General features: G+C 41.0%; 1 protein-coding gene across 2 annotated transcripts in view; it reads right to left on the bottom strand.

Moving 5' to 3' along the window:
- Positions 1-7,943, bottom strand: part of LOC129675334 (protein NipSnap homolog 3A-like) — a 10,608-nt gene extending 2,665 nt beyond the window's left edge. For both annotated transcript variants that reach the window (XM_055605379.1, XM_055605380.1), the window contains exons 1-3: positions 7,697-7,943; positions 2,447-2,657; positions 615-773 (exon numbers count right to left, since the gene is read on the bottom strand). In XM_055605379.1, coding sequence (XP_055461354.1) covers positions 615-773; positions 2,447-2,657; positions 7,697-7,756 — 430 coding nt within the window. In that variant the 5' untranslated portion in view covers positions 7,757-7,943. The remainder of the gene's footprint in view (positions 1-614; positions 774-2,446; positions 2,658-7,696) is intronic.
- Positions 7,944-19,422: the final 11,479 nt, after the last annotated feature.

Genomic DNA, 19,422 nt, shown 5'->3' with positions numbered 1-19,422 from the left:
ATAAATATAATATATTTATTATAATAAATATATTATATTTATATTATTTATATTTAATATTTATTATATTAATTATATTTAATATTTATTATATTATATATAAATATATTATATTTATATTATATATAATATATTTATATTATAATAAATAGTTATATTTAAATATTAATATTGTTTTAAAACAATGACAGAATCTCCTATATAATTCCTCACTGCCCCATACATAGTCCCTGGCTCTCACATGCAGATTTCAACCTTTACTGACCATGTGACAGTTTCTGTAACATAGGTAAATTTTACATAGCCAGAAATCCTCAAGTGCAAAGAATTCTTCATTAATCCTTACTTCTTAAGGATAAAGAAAGCTGGTCAGCCAGCCTGGTCTACAGAACGAGTCCCAGGGCAGCCAGGGCTACCCAGAGAAACTCTTTCTGGAGCAATGAAAAAATAATTAAGTAAATAAATAAAGGGTAAAACAAAGAACCACACTTTGTTTTATCTCAATAACCACTTATGTCCACATATTAAAGGGAGTCTACCATAGTCCCAAAGTATATTAAACTTAAAATATGTACTATTTCAGTCATGAAAATTAAGTGATGAGACAGACTCACCTTCCTTTGGAGGCATTTCTAATTTGGACCATGGTAACAGGTAGGCAATTTCACTCTCTTGTTTATTGATGAAGTTCAAATTTGGATTGAGGAACCGTTTTTGCCATTCTTTATCATTGGCCAAGGCTTTGTAAACTTCAGTTCGATGAGCAAAATCATCTATGGTAGAAAAGAATGGAGGAAAGTTTTAAAAATCATCTAGGCTTCTTTGGATTATATCCAAATCATTGATCATTCTTCTGGAGCATACAAGAACACATGCAGTGGACTGGGAACAGCCTCCTGAAGAGACATCACATCCAGCTGCTCCTGGTCTTCAGGATAAGAGAAACGGAAACAACATTGCAATCTCACTGAATGGGCTTCACAGGTTCTAAGCGTTAAAGGTAGCTGTGTGCAGGAGTTAAGTTACTGCGGGTTTCTGGGCTTTGTTTCTCAGTCTGTGACATGGTAAATGACATACTATCAACTTCCAGGTTTGCAGTGATGATTAATAGCTAAGAAGGGCTTACAGCAGTGTTTAACACTTACATGTGGACTATTGTTATTTAAGGGAGGCATCTAACTGACAGTGTCAGCTGAAAGATGAATTTTACTTCGGTAGTGATGGTAGGTGGTCAAGCTATATCTTGAATAAGTGAAATTTGAAAGTACTCGGTATCATTTCCTTTGAACAAATAGCTTTCAAGGGAATAGTGACAATTCTCTTACTACCCATTCTTTCTCCCCAGCACTCATTTCTCTGCTTTCTAAGTTACTGAAACAGGTAGATATATTTAACAATGCCTGGGCACAGTATACTTATTGTAAAGACCACATGACACTAAGGTAAAATATTTATATAGTTTATGCGAGGAATAAGAAATAACACCTGCTTTAGAGCCTAAAGCGGGGCAAATTAGGACTTAATTACTTTTCTCTACGGGCCACGGTTTAACATGAACCACATCTAAAGAGTAAGTTGTATTATTGGTGTTTTCTTCTTTCAAATGGAAACAAAACAAAACAAAACAAAACCCAATGCATACCTTTCATCCACAGAATAAATCTTTTCTCATTAACAAATTTTGTGAACATTAATTGAACATGGATGATCAAACACTAAAAGTAATTAACTATTAAGAGTTTGCTGAGCTTCTTCAAGTCCTGATACCAGCTGTTAAGATTAGACTTTTAAAACTAAGAAGCATCCTGAATAATTTTATACTTTGTTCTTTTCCAAGGCAGTGCAGCTTCAGTATGAAAAGGATGCTTCATAGTATTAAAAGTAAAATTCTTTAAATTCTTAAAGTAGCGTGGCAGTGAATTTCTTAATACTCTGGGATATGGAAATGAACTGAAAATTGTATCTAAATGGAATGGAGTTGATAAGCCCCAGGGCTGAGGGAAGGTCAAATCCCGCCATTCTCTCTCTCTCAACCTCCATTTTCTCAAAATCCTCAATGTAGAAACCGCTTCCACTAAGATGCTGATAACCATCAGCATCAGAAGCCTCTTCCATTCTGTGATATAACCTACTTGGGCTTTTGTGAACAGTTTTAGATTTTGCATTAAATCAGTTTTCCAATAAGTAACTGCGAGTTTTTGAATGGCAGTCTAAACGTTTAATGAACTGATAGATGAGAACTCCTTTCCCCAGTTATAATGTTAGATTTTGGGAAAGGGTTATAAAATGTGGACCAAGAAGAAGGTCCTGCATTTTTTTTTTTTAAATTCTGCATGCTTTAAGAAGCGCTCCCCTTGACCCATATCTACTGTGTAGATCCATCTAAGCCTCAAGTAATACCAGAATCTCTACCCTCTACTGAACATTTCAGCCAGGTGACTCATACCATACTTCCAAATATGGAACACTGTGTTTATTCTGCCTCCAAATTCTACTATCCAATATCCAACCAATTCAGAATAAGCCGTCCGAAGATGAACGTTGTTCTTAAAATTTTGCACGAACTCTTCCATCTTTGAGGGTTTCAGATAGCAAGTACAAAACTCATAGAATGCTCCATCCTTTTGTTTATGGCCAGTAGCAAAAGATGAGCACATCTGAGGAAAGAGAAATCAAATCTCAATATTTGGGGGAAGGGAGAATTTGTGTTACCTTAAATCCAAATCTGGCTCAGTTAACAAGGGGCACAATAGTGGAATCATAACTCCTGTTTCCATTCCTCCTTCCAACTCTCCATAGATGTGTTTTAGTGGATTCAAAGATAACTACTGTTAAACATGTGGGATTTCCTTAAGCCTCCTTTTCATGGAAAGTTGCCCCGGAGTCAGTGCTATCTCTGAGATGCTCCTGTGCCAGAGATTCAGTTAGGATTCACATTTTTTTTCCAAGACAGGGTCTCTCTGTGTAGCCCTGGCTGTCCTGAAAGTCACTCTGTAGACCAGGCTGCCCTAGAACTCAAAGAGATCTACCTGCTTCTACCTCCCAAGTGCTGAGATTAAAGGCATGTGCCACCACTGCCTGGACAGATTCACATAAATTGTTTTCCATTATATTCTTTTAATTTACGGTGTATGTGACTCCAGTTACATACCTGACAGAACTCTGTAGACTGTCTGTCTTTGGGTATATACAATGAACATGTTTACTAAAAGAAAAAAAAAAATCATTTTGTTTTGGTTTTCGAGACAGTGTTTCTCGGTTAACCGTCCTGGCTATCCTGGAACTCTGTAGAGCAGGCTGCCCTTGAACTCGCAGATATCTGCCTGCCTCTGCCTCTTTAGTACTGGGATTAAAGGCATGTACTACCATACCTGACCTAAAGAAAACTTTCTAGAAAAGAGAAATTGCTGTTCAGTTTGAAGAATTGTTCCTACATTCAGCAGATATAGAAGCAGAATGTACGCAGTACATTAGGATGCTATCTCTATCCAACTGCTTTACAAAATTTGGTAATAGATCAGTGCTTATCAACCTTCCTAATGATGCGACCCTTTAATACAGTTCCTATGTTGTGGTGACCCCTAACCATCAAGTTAATTTGTTGCTACTTCATAACTGCAATTTTGCTACTTTTATGAATTGTAATGTAAGTGTCTGATTTACAGGATATCTGATATGTGACCCCAAAGGGGTTATGACCCACAGGTTGACAACTACTGTAATAGACTATGGATGCTAAAAAAAAAAAAAATCATTGCCAGAATTGCCTGAATCAATATTAGTTTCTAATGAGAATTATAAATTGAAGATGGGCTTTAGTGCATTCAGTTGTACCAATGTGGTAGAAATGCCTCTCAAGTATCTTTTTTTTTTTTTAAGTAGTTACTGTGTAAGCTTCTAGTTTTTATTCTGAGAGCACTTTTCCCTAGGAAATACTCTGTTAGAAATTACGTTGTGTATGTATCTGTACATATGCACACATTATATGACACTGTACTATAAAAACTCATCTTATTTTCAAATTGGATTATCATGCACCCATTTCATGAAGCTAATAATAACACAGACATTTGTTAAAGCAAGTCAGATGCATATAAAAGTGTGGAAAGATCATTGCACACATTGACAACTTAGTCTGAATAGAAAAAAAAAACAATCTTTTTCTTCTTGATAAGTTTTTGCTTATAAAACACTACCTTATTTAAAGTTTAATATAATTTCCTCCCTTTAGTTCATTCCATTCCATTGACTCTGAACTATATTCTTACTGCTTGTCTTAGGGTTTTATTGTTGTGAAGAGACACCATGACTATGACAACTCTTATAAAGAAAAGATTTAATTGGCACTGGCTTACAGTTTCAGAGGTTTAGTTCTTTGTCATCATGGCAGTGTCCAGGCAGACATGATGCTGGGGAAGGAGCTTAGAGCTCTATATCTTGATCTGCAGGCAGCAGAAGGAGACTGGGAGCCATAATGGGCATAGCTTGAGCACATAAAAGACCTCAAAGCTCATCTCCACAGTGACAAACTTCCTACTCCACACCTACTCCAATAAAGCCACTTCCTATGGGCCAAGCATTCAAATGCATGACTCTGTGAAGGCCTTACCTATTCAAACCACATTTCACTCACTCGTAGCCATAACAATGTAAAATGCATTTCCCCACTGTCTATCACAGTCTCAACAATATTTAAAACTCCAAAGTTCAAAGTCTCCTCTGAGATTCATGCAATCTTTTAATTGTAATTCCTTATAAAATAAAAATAAAAAATGGATCACATACTTCCGACATATATTGGCACAGAATATCACCATTCTAAAACATAGGGAATGGAGCATAGTGATGAAACACTGGACCAAAGCAAAACTGAACACCAGCTGGGCATACTCCAAACTCTGCATCTCCATGTCTGATGTCAAAAACGTTTTTCAGATCTCAAACTCCTTTCCGCTTTGTTGACTGCAACACATTTCTTTCTCTTGGGCTGATTATAGTCCCATTTAGCAGCTCTCCCCAGCAGCTGGCATTTCTAACATCTGGGGTCTCCAAGGAAATAAGACTTCATATTCACAGCTTCAAACAATGGCCTTTCTAGGCCTCCATGCAAAGAAACCCCTGGCCTCAGTGACTTTCCTTAGTTGTGGAGGAAGATTCCATAACCCCTTTCTTTTAGTCTTGACTCTTAAGCCAGACCCAGATGACTGAAACTGCCAAGAAAACTTTCTAAGGATGCAAGCTGTGGCATACTGGGGCTGGAACATGGCCTTTCATTTAATCACACCTTCAACTTTCTGCTTTCTATGTTTCCTTCACTGCCTAAGTTTGGCTGTCCTGGAACTTGCTCTGAAGATCAGGCTGGTCTTGAACTCAAAGATCTGCATGCGTCTATCTCCTGAGTGCTGGGATTAAAATCATGTACCACCATGCCTGGACCTAAACTGTTTTTTAATTCCTTCTCACAAGATGGAAGCTTAGCTGAGTAGGATCTTGCATTATACTTTCCACTCCTTTTATTCCATTTAATATCCTTAATCTGTTTATCTCCTTGAACACAGAATTTAGTGCCATTTTACTTCCTGGTTTCCCCTTTCTCCTTGAATCACACATTGTGTATTTTTCCTTGCTCAGCTTGCTCCTCTTCATCAAAATGCTCTTCATAAGAGTGAACATTACACAGTGTACATCACCACAGACACAGTATATATTAGGCTATTCTAAGATTTTCTTTTCCAATGTAATTAATCCAAAACTCTTCACTTTAGCCTCAGGTAAACCTTTCTGACAAGAGCAAAAAGCAACCAAACTGTTTGCCAAAAATATAACAAGAACGGTTTCTAGGCCACATATTAACATTCTTCTCTGGAACCTCTTGAGCCAGGCCCCCACTGTTCAAATCACCCTCAGCACCACTGTCTTCCGTGTTCCTACTAGGGTGGTGCATTAAGCTCCACTTAAAGCATTCAACCGCTTTTCTAATCCATAGTCCCAAAGTCCACGTTCCTCCAAAAACATGGCCAGGCTTATCACAGTGATACTCCACTCCTGGTATCAACTTCTGCCTTAGTTAGGGTTTTATTGCTGTGGAGACACACTGTGCCCATGGTAACTCTTACAAAGAAATCATTTAATTGTGGCTGGACTACAGTTTTGGAGGTCTGGTCCATTACTATTATGGCAGTGCCCAGGCAGACATGCTGCTGGAGAAAGAGCTGAGAGTTCTATATGTTCATCCACAGGCAGCAGAAGGAGACTGTACGCCACACTGGGCATGGCTTGAGCATATATAAGACCTCAACACTCACCTCCACAGTGACACACTGCTTCTAACAAGGCCACACCTACTCAAATAAGGCCACTCCCTATGGGATAAGCATTCAAACCCATGAATCTATGGGGGCTACACCCATCATGTTAGGTTTGGGGAGGAAGCTGAGAAAACTCACTTTAGAGATGAAAGCTTAAAAATGAAAGCTTTATTTCTCTAGGGTGGCCAGCTAGGGCACCCTGGAGGGAAAGCTGTATTGCATATGTAAAGGATAAAACCACAGTGAAAGGGGGATCAGAGTGGGCTGTAGTATTGTCCAATCATATTTTGACTTAAGGGTTTGAGAAAGGGAATTTCCATTAATCAGGATAGGAGTAGGTTCCTGGGCCTGGGAACATGAACTTGTTTGACCTGCCAGCAAGATGGAGAAGTTCCTGAGATGTCTGGACTCAGACAACTGTCTCCTTATTACAGAAACTGTTCAGCTATTGGGAAGTCCCAGTTTCCCTAGGGCCTGGGACCTTGAGCTTAATTTCTCCCTATGATTAAATGGGGTCTGAAAACGAAATGGTAGTACTTCGAATAACTTTCTTTTCCTCATTCCCAACACACCATACTGCTCGAATCAGTAAACCTTCTACAAAAATGTGCATTTGATGTACTTTTTATGTGCCTTTAAACCAAAAACATACTAATGGGACTATTATCTATAAAAATGAATAAAACATCATCAGAAGGTGAGCCAAATGAGTCAGTGACATTCACAATACTTTATAGGTTGATTCAATGAGTGAGTGTGCATTTAAAAACTGAAATAATTGTCAAAGGCACAAACTTTTATTAGATCTGGGCAAAATATACAGGAGGTAACCTTCAGTGAGAAGGAGGTGTGCGACTAGATAGAGATGCTTTTCCAGATTTCTGATGCAGAATCTGGATTACGTTAGGGAAAAATCTTGTGCTTCACAATGTCCAACTTAAGACCTGATCTTGCCAGCACTGACTCATTAAAGAGAATGTTTGTCTAAAAAAGAAAAACCAAAGTCAAGAAAACTAAGTACAGCGAAATACTGTAAGGAAACAATTGGTGACGTTGCACGGAGAAGGCTGGGTGAACAGCCATTGGCCATTGGTTACTTCTTTAATGTTTCCTTGCTTCTAGACTAGTTCAACTTCATTCCTTTTCTACTACTTGGGTAAGTAAAAGTCCGGACCAGAAAAAAAAAAGTGGGTTTATTCCCTGGATAAGCCTGTGCTCAACAGGGCTGCGCGGTGTGCAGTCCCGCCCTAACTGATGGGAGCTCCTGGGCACGGTTACCTCGCCACCACTCGCAGGTGCCGGGGAAGCGAGACCTACTCTTCGCGGCCAGGCTCACCTGAGCGCCTGCGCAGTACTCTCGCGCCCCACAGGCTCCGCCCACTTCCTACCTGCGGCGCCAGAGCCCGCCGGGCCAGCGCCCTCCGCAGGCCGCTTCGGAGGGCGAGCATGGCGGAGCCCGGAGCGCGCCGGGAGTCCCGCCTGGGGCTGGGACTCGCGCTCTCCCGCTTCCTGGTCCGCGCGCCCGCTCGGTTACGTCTGTGCTGGGCCCGGTTGGCGGCGCGCCTCCGACGCTCCTGGCCCCGAGCGGACCTGTGCGGTCTGTGGGGTCGACTCCGACCCTTTGCTAGGCCTTTGTTCTGCGAGGTTCTGGCCGGGACGTCAGAGGTGATGTTGCAATGAGCAGAAGAACCCCGAGCTCCGTGCAGTTCCACGTCCTGGGTCGCCACGTGTCCTCCCCTCCCCCTAGGCACTAACACTGAAACGTGGGGCGATGCGTGGCTGTACGTGGGTGCTTTAGGCATCTCGAGGGGGGTGATGGTGTGGTACTGACCAGGAGCCTTCACCTTTATCACAGAGCGCTCTGCTGACCCCTGCATAGCCTGGGAGGCTTGGAATAAAGATGGGTGACAGGCCTGAAAGGAAACCTTTGCAATCATACGCAAGGAGGTCAAAAGTAAATTGTTGCAAGGAGGTCAAAAGTAAATTGTTCTATGCTACTTAAACCGCTGCCTTCTTAGGTTTTCCTTCTTTGATTGTTGGCACCCAGAAGAACTTCATCTAACACGTTAAAACTGTTTCCCCCCTATGGTAATGTCTCTGTTAGGTGTACTCTGGTGTTTTGTAGTTTTTTTTTTCTCTTTTTTTTAAAATTTTTTATTATTACACTTTATTCATTTTGTATCCCCCCATAAGCCCCTCCCTCCTCCCCTCCCGATCCCACCCTCCCTCCCCTTTCTGCATGCATGCCACGCCCCAAGTCCACTGATAGGGGAGGTTCTCCTCTTCTTTCTGATCTTAGTCTATCAAAAGTTCTCATCAAAAGTGGCTGCATTGTCCTCTACTGTGGCCTGATAAGGCTGCTCCCCCCTCAGGGGGAAGTGATCAACGAGCAGGCCAATCAGATTATGTCAGAGGCAGTCCCTCTTCCCATTACTATGGAACCCACTTGGACACTGAACTGCCATGGGCTACACCTGTGCAGGGGTTCCAGGTCATCTCCACGAATAGTCCTTGGTTGGATTATGAGTCTCTGGGAAGTTCCCTGTGTTCAAATTATCTTGTTCTGTTGTTCTCCTTGTGGAGTTCCCGTCCCCTCCAGCTCTTACTATTTCCCACTTCTTACATAGAATTCCATTCACTCTGCCCATCAGTTGGCCATCAGGCTCAGTATTTGCTTTGACAGTCTATACTGCAGAAGCTTTCAGAGGCCCTTTGTGGCAGGTTTCAAGGTTGTTTCCTGTTTTCTTCTGGCTTTCAGAGGCCCTCTGTAGCAGGTTCCGAGGTTGTTTCCTATTTTCTTTTTCTTCTGATGTCCATCCTCTTTGCCTTTCAGGATGGGGATTGAACATTTTAGTTAGGGTCCTCTATTTTGCTTAGTTTGTTTAGATGTACAGATTTTAGTGGGTTTATTCTATGTTGTATGTTTATATGAGTGAGTATATACCATTCGTGTTTTTTGCTTCTGGGACAACTCACTCAGGATGATCCTTTCCAGGTCCCACCATTTACCTGCAAATTTCATGATTTCCTTATTTTTCATTGCTGAGTAATACTCCATTGTATAGATGTACCACAGTTTCTGCATCCATTTTTCACTTGAGGGGCACCTGGGTTGTTTCCAGCTTCTGGCTATTACAAATAAAGCTGCTACAAACATGGTTGAGCAAATGTCCTTTTTGTGTACTTGAGCCTTTTTTGGGTATATGCCTAGGAGTGGTATGGCTGGATCTTGAGGAAGCGCTATTCCTAGTTGTCTGAGAAAGCGCCAGATTGATTTCCAGAGTGGTTGTACAAGTTTACATTCCCACCAGCAGTGGAGAAGGGTTCCCCTTTCTCCACAACCTCTCCAGCATGTGTTGTCCCTTGAGTTTTTCATCTTGGCCATTCTGATGGGTGTAAGGTGAAATCTCAGGGTTGTTTTGATTTTACATTTCCCTAATGGCTAATGAGGTTGAGCATTTCTTTAAGTGCTTCTCTGCCATTCGATATTCCTCTACAGAGAATTCTCTCTTTAGCTCTGTTCCCCATTTTTTAAGTGGATTACTTGGTTTATTGCTTTTCAGCTTGTTTAGTTCTTTATATATATTGGATATGAGTCCTCTGTCAGATATGGGTTGGTGATGATTCTTTCCCAATCTGTAGGCAGTCGCTTTGTTTTGATGATGGTGTCCTTTGTTTTACAGAAGCTTTTCAATTTCATGAGGTCCCATTTATTGATTGTTGCTCTTAGAGCCTGTGCTGTTGGTGTTCTGTTCAGGAAGTTTTCTCCTGTACCAATGAGTTCTAGGGTATTCCCCACTTTTTTTTTTCTAGCTGATTTAATGTGTCTGGTTTTATGTTGAGGTCTTTGATCCACTTGGACTTCAGTTTTGTGCAGGGTGATAAGTATGGATCTATTTTCATTTTTCTACATGTAGACATCCAGTTGGACCAGCACCATTTGTTGAAGATGCTATCTTTTTTCCATTGTATGGTTTTGGCATCTTTGTAAAAAATCAGGTGTCCGTAAGTGTGTGGGTTTATTTCTGGGTCTTCTGTTCGATTCCATTGATCCACCATTCTGTTTCTATGCCAGTACCATGCAGTTTTTATAACTGTTGTGCTATAGTACAGCTTGAGATCAGGGATGAGATACCTCCAGAAGATCTTTTATTGTAGAGGATTGTTTTAGCAATTCTCGGTTTCTTGTTATTCCATACGAAGTTGAGAATTTTTCTTTCCAGGTCTGTAAAGAATTGTGTTGGCAATTTGATGGGAATTGCATTAAATCTGTAGATTGCTTTTGGTAAGATGGCCATTTTTACTATGTTAATCCTGCCAAGCCATGAGCATGGGAGATCTTTCCATCTTCTCATATCTTCCTCTAATTCTTTCTTCAGAGACTTGAAATTTTTTTCATACAAGTCTTTGACTTGCTTGGTTAGGGTTACACCAAGGTACTTTATGTCATTTGTGCCTATTGTGAATGGTGTTGTTTCTCTAATTTCTTTCTCAGCCCTTTTGTCTTTTGTATACAGGAGGGCTACTGATTTTTTTGAGTTAATTTTGTATCTGGCCACTTTGCTGAAGGTGTTTATCAGCTGTAGGAGTTCCCTGGTAGAGTTTTTGGGGTCACTCATATATACTATCATATCATCTACAAATAGTGATAATTTGACTTCTTCCTTTCCCATCTGTATCCCCTTGATCTCCTTCAACTGTCTTATTGCTCTAGCAAGGACTTCCAGCACTATGTTGAAGAGATATGGAGAGAGTGGGCAGCCTTGTCTTGTCCCTGATTTCAGTGGGATTGCTTTAAGTTTCTCTCCGTTCAGTTTGATGTTGGCTATAGGCTTGCTGTAAATCGCTTGTATCCCTGATCTCTCCAGTACTTTAAACATGAATGGATGTTAGATTTTGTCAAATGCTTTTTCAGCATCTAGGGAGATTATCATGTGGTTTTTTTCTTTCAGTTTGTTAATATGGTGGATCACATTGATGGATTTCCGTATATTGAACCACCCCTGCATACCTGGGATGAAGCCTACTTGGTCATAGTGGATAATATCTTTGATGTGTTCTTGGATTGGGTTTGCAAGTATTTTGTTAAGTATTTTTGCATCAATGTTCATAAGGGAGATTGGCCTGAAATTCTCTTTCTTTGTTGAGTCTTTGTGAGGTTTAGGTACCAAGGTGATTGTGGCTTCATAGAATGAGTTTGGTAATGTTCCTTCTGTTTCTATTTTGTGGAATAGTTTGAAGAGAATTGGAGTTAGCTCCTCTTTGAAGGTCTGGTAGAATTCTGTGCTGAAGCCATCTGGTCCTGGGCTTTTTTTGGATGGGAGACTTTTGATGACTGCTTCTATTTCTTTGGGGGATATAGGACTATTTAATTGATTTACCTGGTCCTGATTCAGCTTTGGTAAGTCAAATCGATCAAGAAAATTGTCCATTTCATTTAGATTTTCAAATTTTGTTGAGTATAGACTTTTGAAGTAAGTCCTAATGATTGTTTGGATTTCCTCAGTGTCTGTAGTTATGTCCCCCTTTTCATTTCTGATTTTGTTGATTTGGGTGGTGTCTCTCTGCCTTTTAGTTAGCCTGGCTAAGGGTTTGTCGATCTTGTTGATTTTCTCAGAGAACCAGCTCTTGGTTTCATTGATTCTTTGAATTGTTTTATTTGTTTCTAATTGATTGATTTCAGCCCTGAGTTTGATTATTTCCAGCCGTCTACTCCTTTTTGGTGTGTCTGCTTCTTCTTTTTCTAGGGTTTTTAAGTGGGCCATTAAGTTGCTTGAATGAGCTGTCTCGAATTTCTTCTTGAAGGCACTTAGTGCTATGAACTTTCCTCTTAGCACTGCTTTCATTGTGTCCCACACGTTTGGGTATGTTGTGTCTTCATTTTCATTGATTTTTAGAAAGACTTTAATTTCTTTCTTTATTTCTTCCCTGACCCAGCTGTCATTTAGTAACAAGTTGTTCAGTTTCCATGTGTGTGTAGGCTTTTTGCTATTTCTGTTGTTGTTGAAGTCCAGCTTTATTCCATGGTGATCAGACAGGATACAAGGGATTATTTCAGTCTTCTTGTATCTGTTGAGGCTTGCTTTGTGACCAACTATATGGTCTATTTTGGAGAAGGTTCCATGAGGTGCTGAGAAGAAGGTAAATTCTTTTGTGTTTGGGTGTAAAGTTCTGTAAATGTCTGTGAGGTCCATTTGATTCATGACCTCTGTCAGAGATATTGTTTCTTTGTTTAATTTCTGTTTTGTTGACCTGTCCTTTGTTGAGAGTGGGGTGTTGAAGTCTCCCACTATTAATGTGTGGGGATCTATATGTGGTTTAAATTTTATCAATGTTTCTTTAACAAATGTGGGTGCTCTTGTATTTGGGGCATAGATGTTCAGGATTGTGATGTCTTCCTGGTGGAATTTTCCCTTGATGAGTATGAAGTGTCCTTCCCCATCTCTTTTTATTAATTTTGGTTGAAAGTCTATTTTATCAGATATTAGAATGGCTACTCCTGCTTGTTTCTTGGGTCCATTTGCTTGGAAAGTCGTCTTCCAACCTTTTACCCTCAGGTAATGTCTATCTTTGTGCCTTAGGTGTGTTTCTTGCATGCAACAGATTGCTGGGTTTTGTTTATGTATCCATTCTGTTAATCTGTATCTTTTTACTGGAGAGTTGAGTCCATTGATGTTGAGATTAATGATCAGTGGCTGTTAGATCCTTTGATATTGATGTTGGCTGTGGTCATAAGGTTGTGTGCTTGGTTGCTTTTTGTTTTGCTGTAGTAAGGTTAATTATTTCCTGTGTTTTCTTGACAGAAGCTAATTTTCTTGGGTTGTTTTTTCCCTTCCACTGTCTTCTGTAATGCTGGATTTGTGTGTAGGTATTGTTGAAATTTGTTTTTGACTTTGAATATCTTGTTTTCTCCGTCTATGAGGACTGAGAGTTTTGCAGGGTATAGTAGCCTGGGTTGACATCTGAGTTCTCTTAGGGTCTGCATGATATCTGTCCAGGCCCTTCTGGCTTTCATTGTTTCTGTTGAAAAGTCAGGTGTGATTCTAATGGGTTTGCCGTTATATGTTACTTGGCCTTTTTCCCTTGCAGCTTTTAGTATTTTTTCTTTGTTCTGTATACTTACTGTTTTGATTATTGATTTTCTTTTCTGCTCAAATTTGTTGGGTGTTCTGTAGGCCTCATGTATCCTTATTGGCTTCTCCTTTAACTTGGGGAAATTTTCTTCAATGATTTTGTTGAAAATATTTTCTGGGACTTGGAGAAGGGAGGCTTCTTTTTCCTCTATCCCTATTATTCTTCGATTTTGTCTTTTCATATTGTCTTGGATTTCTTGGACAGTCTGTGTCAGGAATTTTTTGGATTTAACATTTTCTTTGACAGATACATCGATTTCTTCCATTGTATCTTCTACACCTGAGATTCTTTCTTCCATTTCTTGTATTCTGTTGGTTATGCTTACCTCTGTAGTTCCTGTTTTCTTCCCTAAATTCTTCCTCTCCATTATTTCCTCTATTTGTGTTTTCTTTAATTTTTCCACTTCTATCTTCAGGTCTTGAGTTGTTTTGTTTACTTCCTTCACCTGTCTGCTTGTATTTTCCTCTTTTTCTTTTAGTTCCTTCAACTCTGTCTCTTTTATTTCTTTCAGTGATTTAATTATTTCTTCTCTGAAGGCCACAAGCTGTTTGGCTGCATCTTCTCGTATTTCTTCACGGATGGCCCTAATCTGCTTGTCTTTATCTTCCTCCATTTCTTTACGGATAGCCATGATCTGTTTGGTTTTATCTTCCTCTAATTCTTTACGTATTTTATTTGTTTCCTCTATTATCCTCTTCATCAGCATAGATGTAAGGGCATCTTCTTGATTTTCTATTATGTTGCATTGTTCAGGGCTGTTCGCCTCTGGATGGCTGGGTTCTGGAGATGCCATATTGCTCTGTCTTTTGTTGGTTGAGGCTTTACGCTGACCTCTACCCATTGGGCTGATTTAGGTGTTGGCTGTTAGTTTCTGTGCTTCCTGGAGTCCTGAGGTAGGGAGTATCCCCTTGGCCGGAAGATGATTTTTCCTGAAGGAGTCCTTCTCTGCTTTTTGGTTATGGTCACTGTATGGCCAGTGTTTCTCAGGAATTGCCACTGCTCACCTCAGGTTTATAGCCCTGAGTAGTAGCTGTGGTCTATGTTAGGCAGGGGGGATCTCCTCTTACCCATAGAATTTCTCAAGACAGCTGCCCCACTGCTGGGTTTCTTGTTATAAATTTAGTGTGCTGCTGTTCACTAAATTTCCAGGTACAGTCCTCTTGAAGAACCTGCTGATTCCCTAGCTGTGGGGTTTTCTCCCAACAGGGAAACTCAGTCTGTTATCCTGGGGCGCACAGTTCTGTCCAGGAAAGTGGGAGGTGCACTCAAAAGTCTCTGGGCCAGAGGCTGATTGCTCTGCTCTGGACCTGGAGAATGTGCACCTAGGTTGAGTTGGCACCTGGGGGCGCTGCTCTGGTCTGGAGGCTGGGTGCCTCACTCTGTACCAGAAGCTGTGTGTCCCTGTCTGGGATGGTGGCTGCAGGCACTGCTCTGGTCCAGACGCTGTGGGTGCAGCCCTCTTGAAGGACCAGGTATTCCCACAGTTTTGACAGTCTACCTAGGGATAACTGGTTGATCCTTGGCACAGTATCTGAGGGCTGCTGTAATGGCTCTCTGGCTTTTGTAGGTCTGAGGATGCAGCTGTGTGTCCCAGTGCCCTAGGGGAACTCAATAATGGTGGCAGAGCACAGTGCTCCTGCCTGCACTAGAGTCTGCATGAGTCCAGGAAGTGTTTTGGTGCTGGGTGTCCAAACGTTAGAGCTGCTGACCCCCTCCGCTGGGGGTTTCCTCCTGCCAGAGACACGCAGTCTGGTGCCCTGGTGCCCTGGTGCCCACAGTTCTATCTGAGGCGGCGAATCAGGTGCACAGGCAGGCGCCTATGTCCCGGCTCTGTGTCCGGACTGGCTCTTGGGGCACCCGCGGAACCCGAGTCTTTTCCAGGGGATGTCTGGGTAACCTGAGGTCGGTCCCAATTGTTTCCTGCTCCGTGGGGTTATCTCTCGACTGGGAAATTCAGTCTATGGTGTTGTGGGCCCACAGTTCAGTCTGGGACCGTGACCAGATCGCGCTGGCGGGTAGCTCTGGGCTGGCGACCAAGCGCCTGGCGGAACTGGGATCTCTTCCGCTGTTTAGCCGGGTGAGTTAAAGCTCATTGAATCCCCCACCGTGGGGTATCCTCTCACCTGAGAAACACAACCACTTGTGTTTTATGGCCGCGAGTTCTGATTGCTGGTCACTGTGCCAATCCTGCTGTGCTGCTCCTCAGAATGAGAGTCCTCCCGGTGCCGCCATCTTGCCCCGCCTCAATTATTCTGTAGTTTTCTATTTACAAATATTGTCCATTTACTAGAAAAACGAGAATTTAGACCACTTCACAGCCTTCAGGCGTCTTTGGCATTTAAAATATTCACTGCATTAAATTACATTATCGTTTATGATTTCCTGCTAATAGTTACATTAAAGTAACATTCCTTATATCGTTAGAGACTGGGAAAAATTATAGGAGTTATCAGATACGGTTTTATTGGGGTGCCTTCTGGAAAGGATTAGGGTTAGATGAGTGAGGTCTTAAAATTAGTAATTTTGGAAGAATATAGCCTTTTTTAAAAAAGGCATTATTTTGTAAGCTAGCAAATGTAAACAAAGTGTCATTCATGTAAAGACAGCATCTATTTGATTAAAATCTCACTTAGACTGTCTTTTTTAGCCTTGAGTTAACAGTGTATTTCCTTATTCAATTAATGCTTATTCTTTTATGCTGCAGACACTTTCCCAGAAACTATAGATGTGGGAAAAAAGGTACAGTTCTTTCTCTGTTGGGAGTTTGCAGTTCGCAGGAAACATGACCAAAGAGAAACTACAGCCAATTCCCTGTAGCTGAGGCCAGCATCTGTGGAGTTAAGCAAAGGAAGGAAAACCCTGGGGAAAAGGAATTCTGCAGTAATCTGTCTGCTCAACACATGCTGCTTCCTGATCACATTCTTCCAGCCTCACACTCTCCAAATGTTTATTTCATCATTACTTTGATTTTCTTTAAAATCCAACATTGTGTGGAACTCTGAATATCACATTGCTATTGTTTGTCCAACCGAGATTTCTCGTTAAGTGGGACATTTTATTGTTCTCATGTGATTCTTAATTAGACTTTATTTAGGGTTTCAAAGCTCACACTGATGCAGTTCCAAGAGTCTGTTCAGGTCTCTGTTGTGTACTTTCCCATTACGTGTGCAGTCGTGTATGAATATGTGTTATCTTCATTAGTTTGATGATTATGGACAAAGCTGTTTGTATTTCTTTGTAATTGCATTCCTGTTTTGACACAGATGAGGAAAACCCCTCTTCTAGACAGTTAAATTCATAACTATTTCCTTTAGCAAATATTGGACTTTCCCTAGAAGCACTAGCTACCTTAAACAAAAGGACTGTCAACAGACACCAAGACTGTGCTGTTAACACCCCCAGCCATCTTTACTGCTTTGCCTTGAGAAAACTACTCACAGCTGCTTGCTCTGGCGTCTGAAAGTGTAGCCTCGCCTGGACTTTTTATAATTTTTTTTTTTTTTTTGCCAGGCCTTTTACTCACACAGGTGTAGAGAATCTCCACATGGCTTGTTATCCGTTTCTGTCTGGGTCAGCCCAGCAGTGGCCGTGTCCCTGTGCTAAGGCGGTAAGCCGGTGAGTGCCTCCAAACCTATGGCTGTATTGGTCTAGACACCTCATCTCTGGCATATAAGTAATCAGTTCAGAGCCACTCTTCAGTGCTGCCTCCCTTGCTGTTGCGAGATCACACCCAATAGAGACCTCTGTCAAGCGGTCTTTTCTTGTTTACTTGCAGCATTGTGGCTTGCATTGGCTACTACCAAGAAAGAGGCAGAGGAGACACCAGAGTGGCAGTGAGGGCAGAAGGCAGTGAAAGCTAAGAAGTTAGGCAGGCTTCGAGGTAGCCAGGTTAACTGATGGCCGGAGAAGCAGCTGAGCGTCTTGAGAATGGTCAGGGAGAAAGAAGAGTGGTCAAGTAAGGGGATGTCAAGAAAGGGAGGAGAGTTGAGACGGATGAAGGATGAAAGCCAGAGAATGGAAACTACAGCCCTGGTCACCAGAAGACTGCCAGAGAGCCATGGAGGTTTAGGGATGAGGGTCTTAAATCTCAGGCTGAGAGCTGTGCCACTGGATGATGGTCAGGAATAAAGAGCTTCAATTCCTAGCCCTCCATAGGAACTGTAACACAGGCTGCCATTAGGGGCTGATGAATTAGGACAGTAGACCTGACTAGAGGCTGCAGAATAGCCATGGCCAAGTGCTTAGGAATTGGACTTTCTAGGCCTACTCAAGCGGTAGCACTTGCAGGACCCAGGGAGCTGATCCTGGCAGCTTGTCTGAGGACTGACACACGGAGGGTATGCTTCGCCATTGCTCCTGCCAGCTGCTGCCATTGACTGCTGCTGCCAGACAGGGAGAAATGAAAGCAGCGGAGAAGACCAGGTCTTTTTCCTTGCCTACCCATGATTCCACCTGGGCAGAGCAGGGATGAGCTCTGCCAGCTGATTGGCAGCAGAGCCACCAGTTCTTTTCTCTAAGGCATTATTTCTAATTGTTCTTAGTATAATAAGAATCCTTGGTAAATCTTATGAGCATATTGGTCTGTGAAGTTTCTAAATGTATAACATGCACAGAGTTGCAAAGAAAACAAATGATAAAGAATTGAATACAAGGAAAGAATTGAACTTGATGGAAATCTGCAAGCAATTTTTTTTTAAGGTGATGTATGTATCAGGCACAGAATAGCAAATGTAATGGTGGATACGAGAAAAGTTGAATTAGTGATGAGAATAAGGGGAATTTTAATATATATGTAACAAATATAGTTAGAACATAATATTTATAAAATTGTCATCTAGAGTGCCACAAGTCCTGATACTGTTCATTGCCTCCCTTTAGGACAAAAGAAAATGCTTAATTTTAGTTAGCAACTGGTTACCACTAAGGTAAAACTTTTACCTATCCAAATTATCAGACCCTTTTGATTGCCATCAGTATATTTTTTTGGACTGTGCCCTGCAGGTTACAAACCACTGCTCAAGAGTTCTTACCCAGGAGTGGAGTTGTTAGCTCATAAATTACATGCATATTCATCTTTACTAAATAATACCAAAATGTTATATGAATTTATGTTCTCCATAGCAGCATATGGGGGCTTTCTGAATCTTCATTTTCTTCTTTGAGGTCTGATGCAAACACCTCATATAACAAATAGGTACCAGTAATTGGGTGATAAAAATGGAGGCAGGCTAAGAGAAAAAGCAACTTAATGTTATTGCTGCTTGATTTTGTCAATCTCGTGAAACTGTGCAGAGGGAAGCAAGCAAGGTTGATCCAGTGCAGCTGTAGCTGGGAGGAGGACAGTTACATGTCAGATGCTTGTCTTCTGGAACCATATTCCTGGGCTAATGTCTTCTGCAGTTACTTCCCTGGGTAAATACTCTCGTGTGTGCTATATTCTGAAGCCACTAGATGGTGCTGTAAACCAACATTTGCATGGTGTGTTTGTGTGTTGGCATGTGAGTGTGTGATTTTTTTTGAGTTTGTTTTTCCTGAACTGTACTTTTGTCTTGGATTTGTTTTGTGTTTGCATGTTTTGTGATGAATTATTTAGTAGTGAAAAGATGAAATAAAACATTTGTGGGTCACATTATTATTGCTAGTGTCAACAATATTAAGAATTAAAATATTATCAATAAAAGCAAGAATTAAAAATGAAAGACAAATTACATGTCACTTTATTATAAAAAGCCTTAACTGTGTCATTGGCTATTTGTTAAGAAACTATGTGCATTATGTTGAACATTTCTTTAGGGAGGTATAAAGAATTTAAAATGCTCTAAGGGGGATTAAAAAAACTACTGCATTTTTATTGGTCTTATTAATATATCTTGGTGATTCTGTATTACACTATGCGGTGCTATTTTTATTAAAGTAGCAGAAAAATTGTGATCATCTCAATATTTAACTATAGCAAGAACATATTTAATGATTGTATTAA

Source organism: Psammomys obesus, unplaced genomic scaffold (genome assembly GCF_907164565.1).
Source record: "Psammomys obesus unplaced genomic scaffold, mPsaObe1.curated_primary_1811, whole genome shotgun sequence".
Taxonomy (NCBI): Eukaryota; Metazoa; Chordata; class Mammalia; order Rodentia; family Muridae; genus Psammomys; species Psammomys obesus.
The sequence above is the reverse complement of the archived record's forward strand: the minus strand, read 5'-3'. Positions and strand labels throughout refer to the sequence as shown.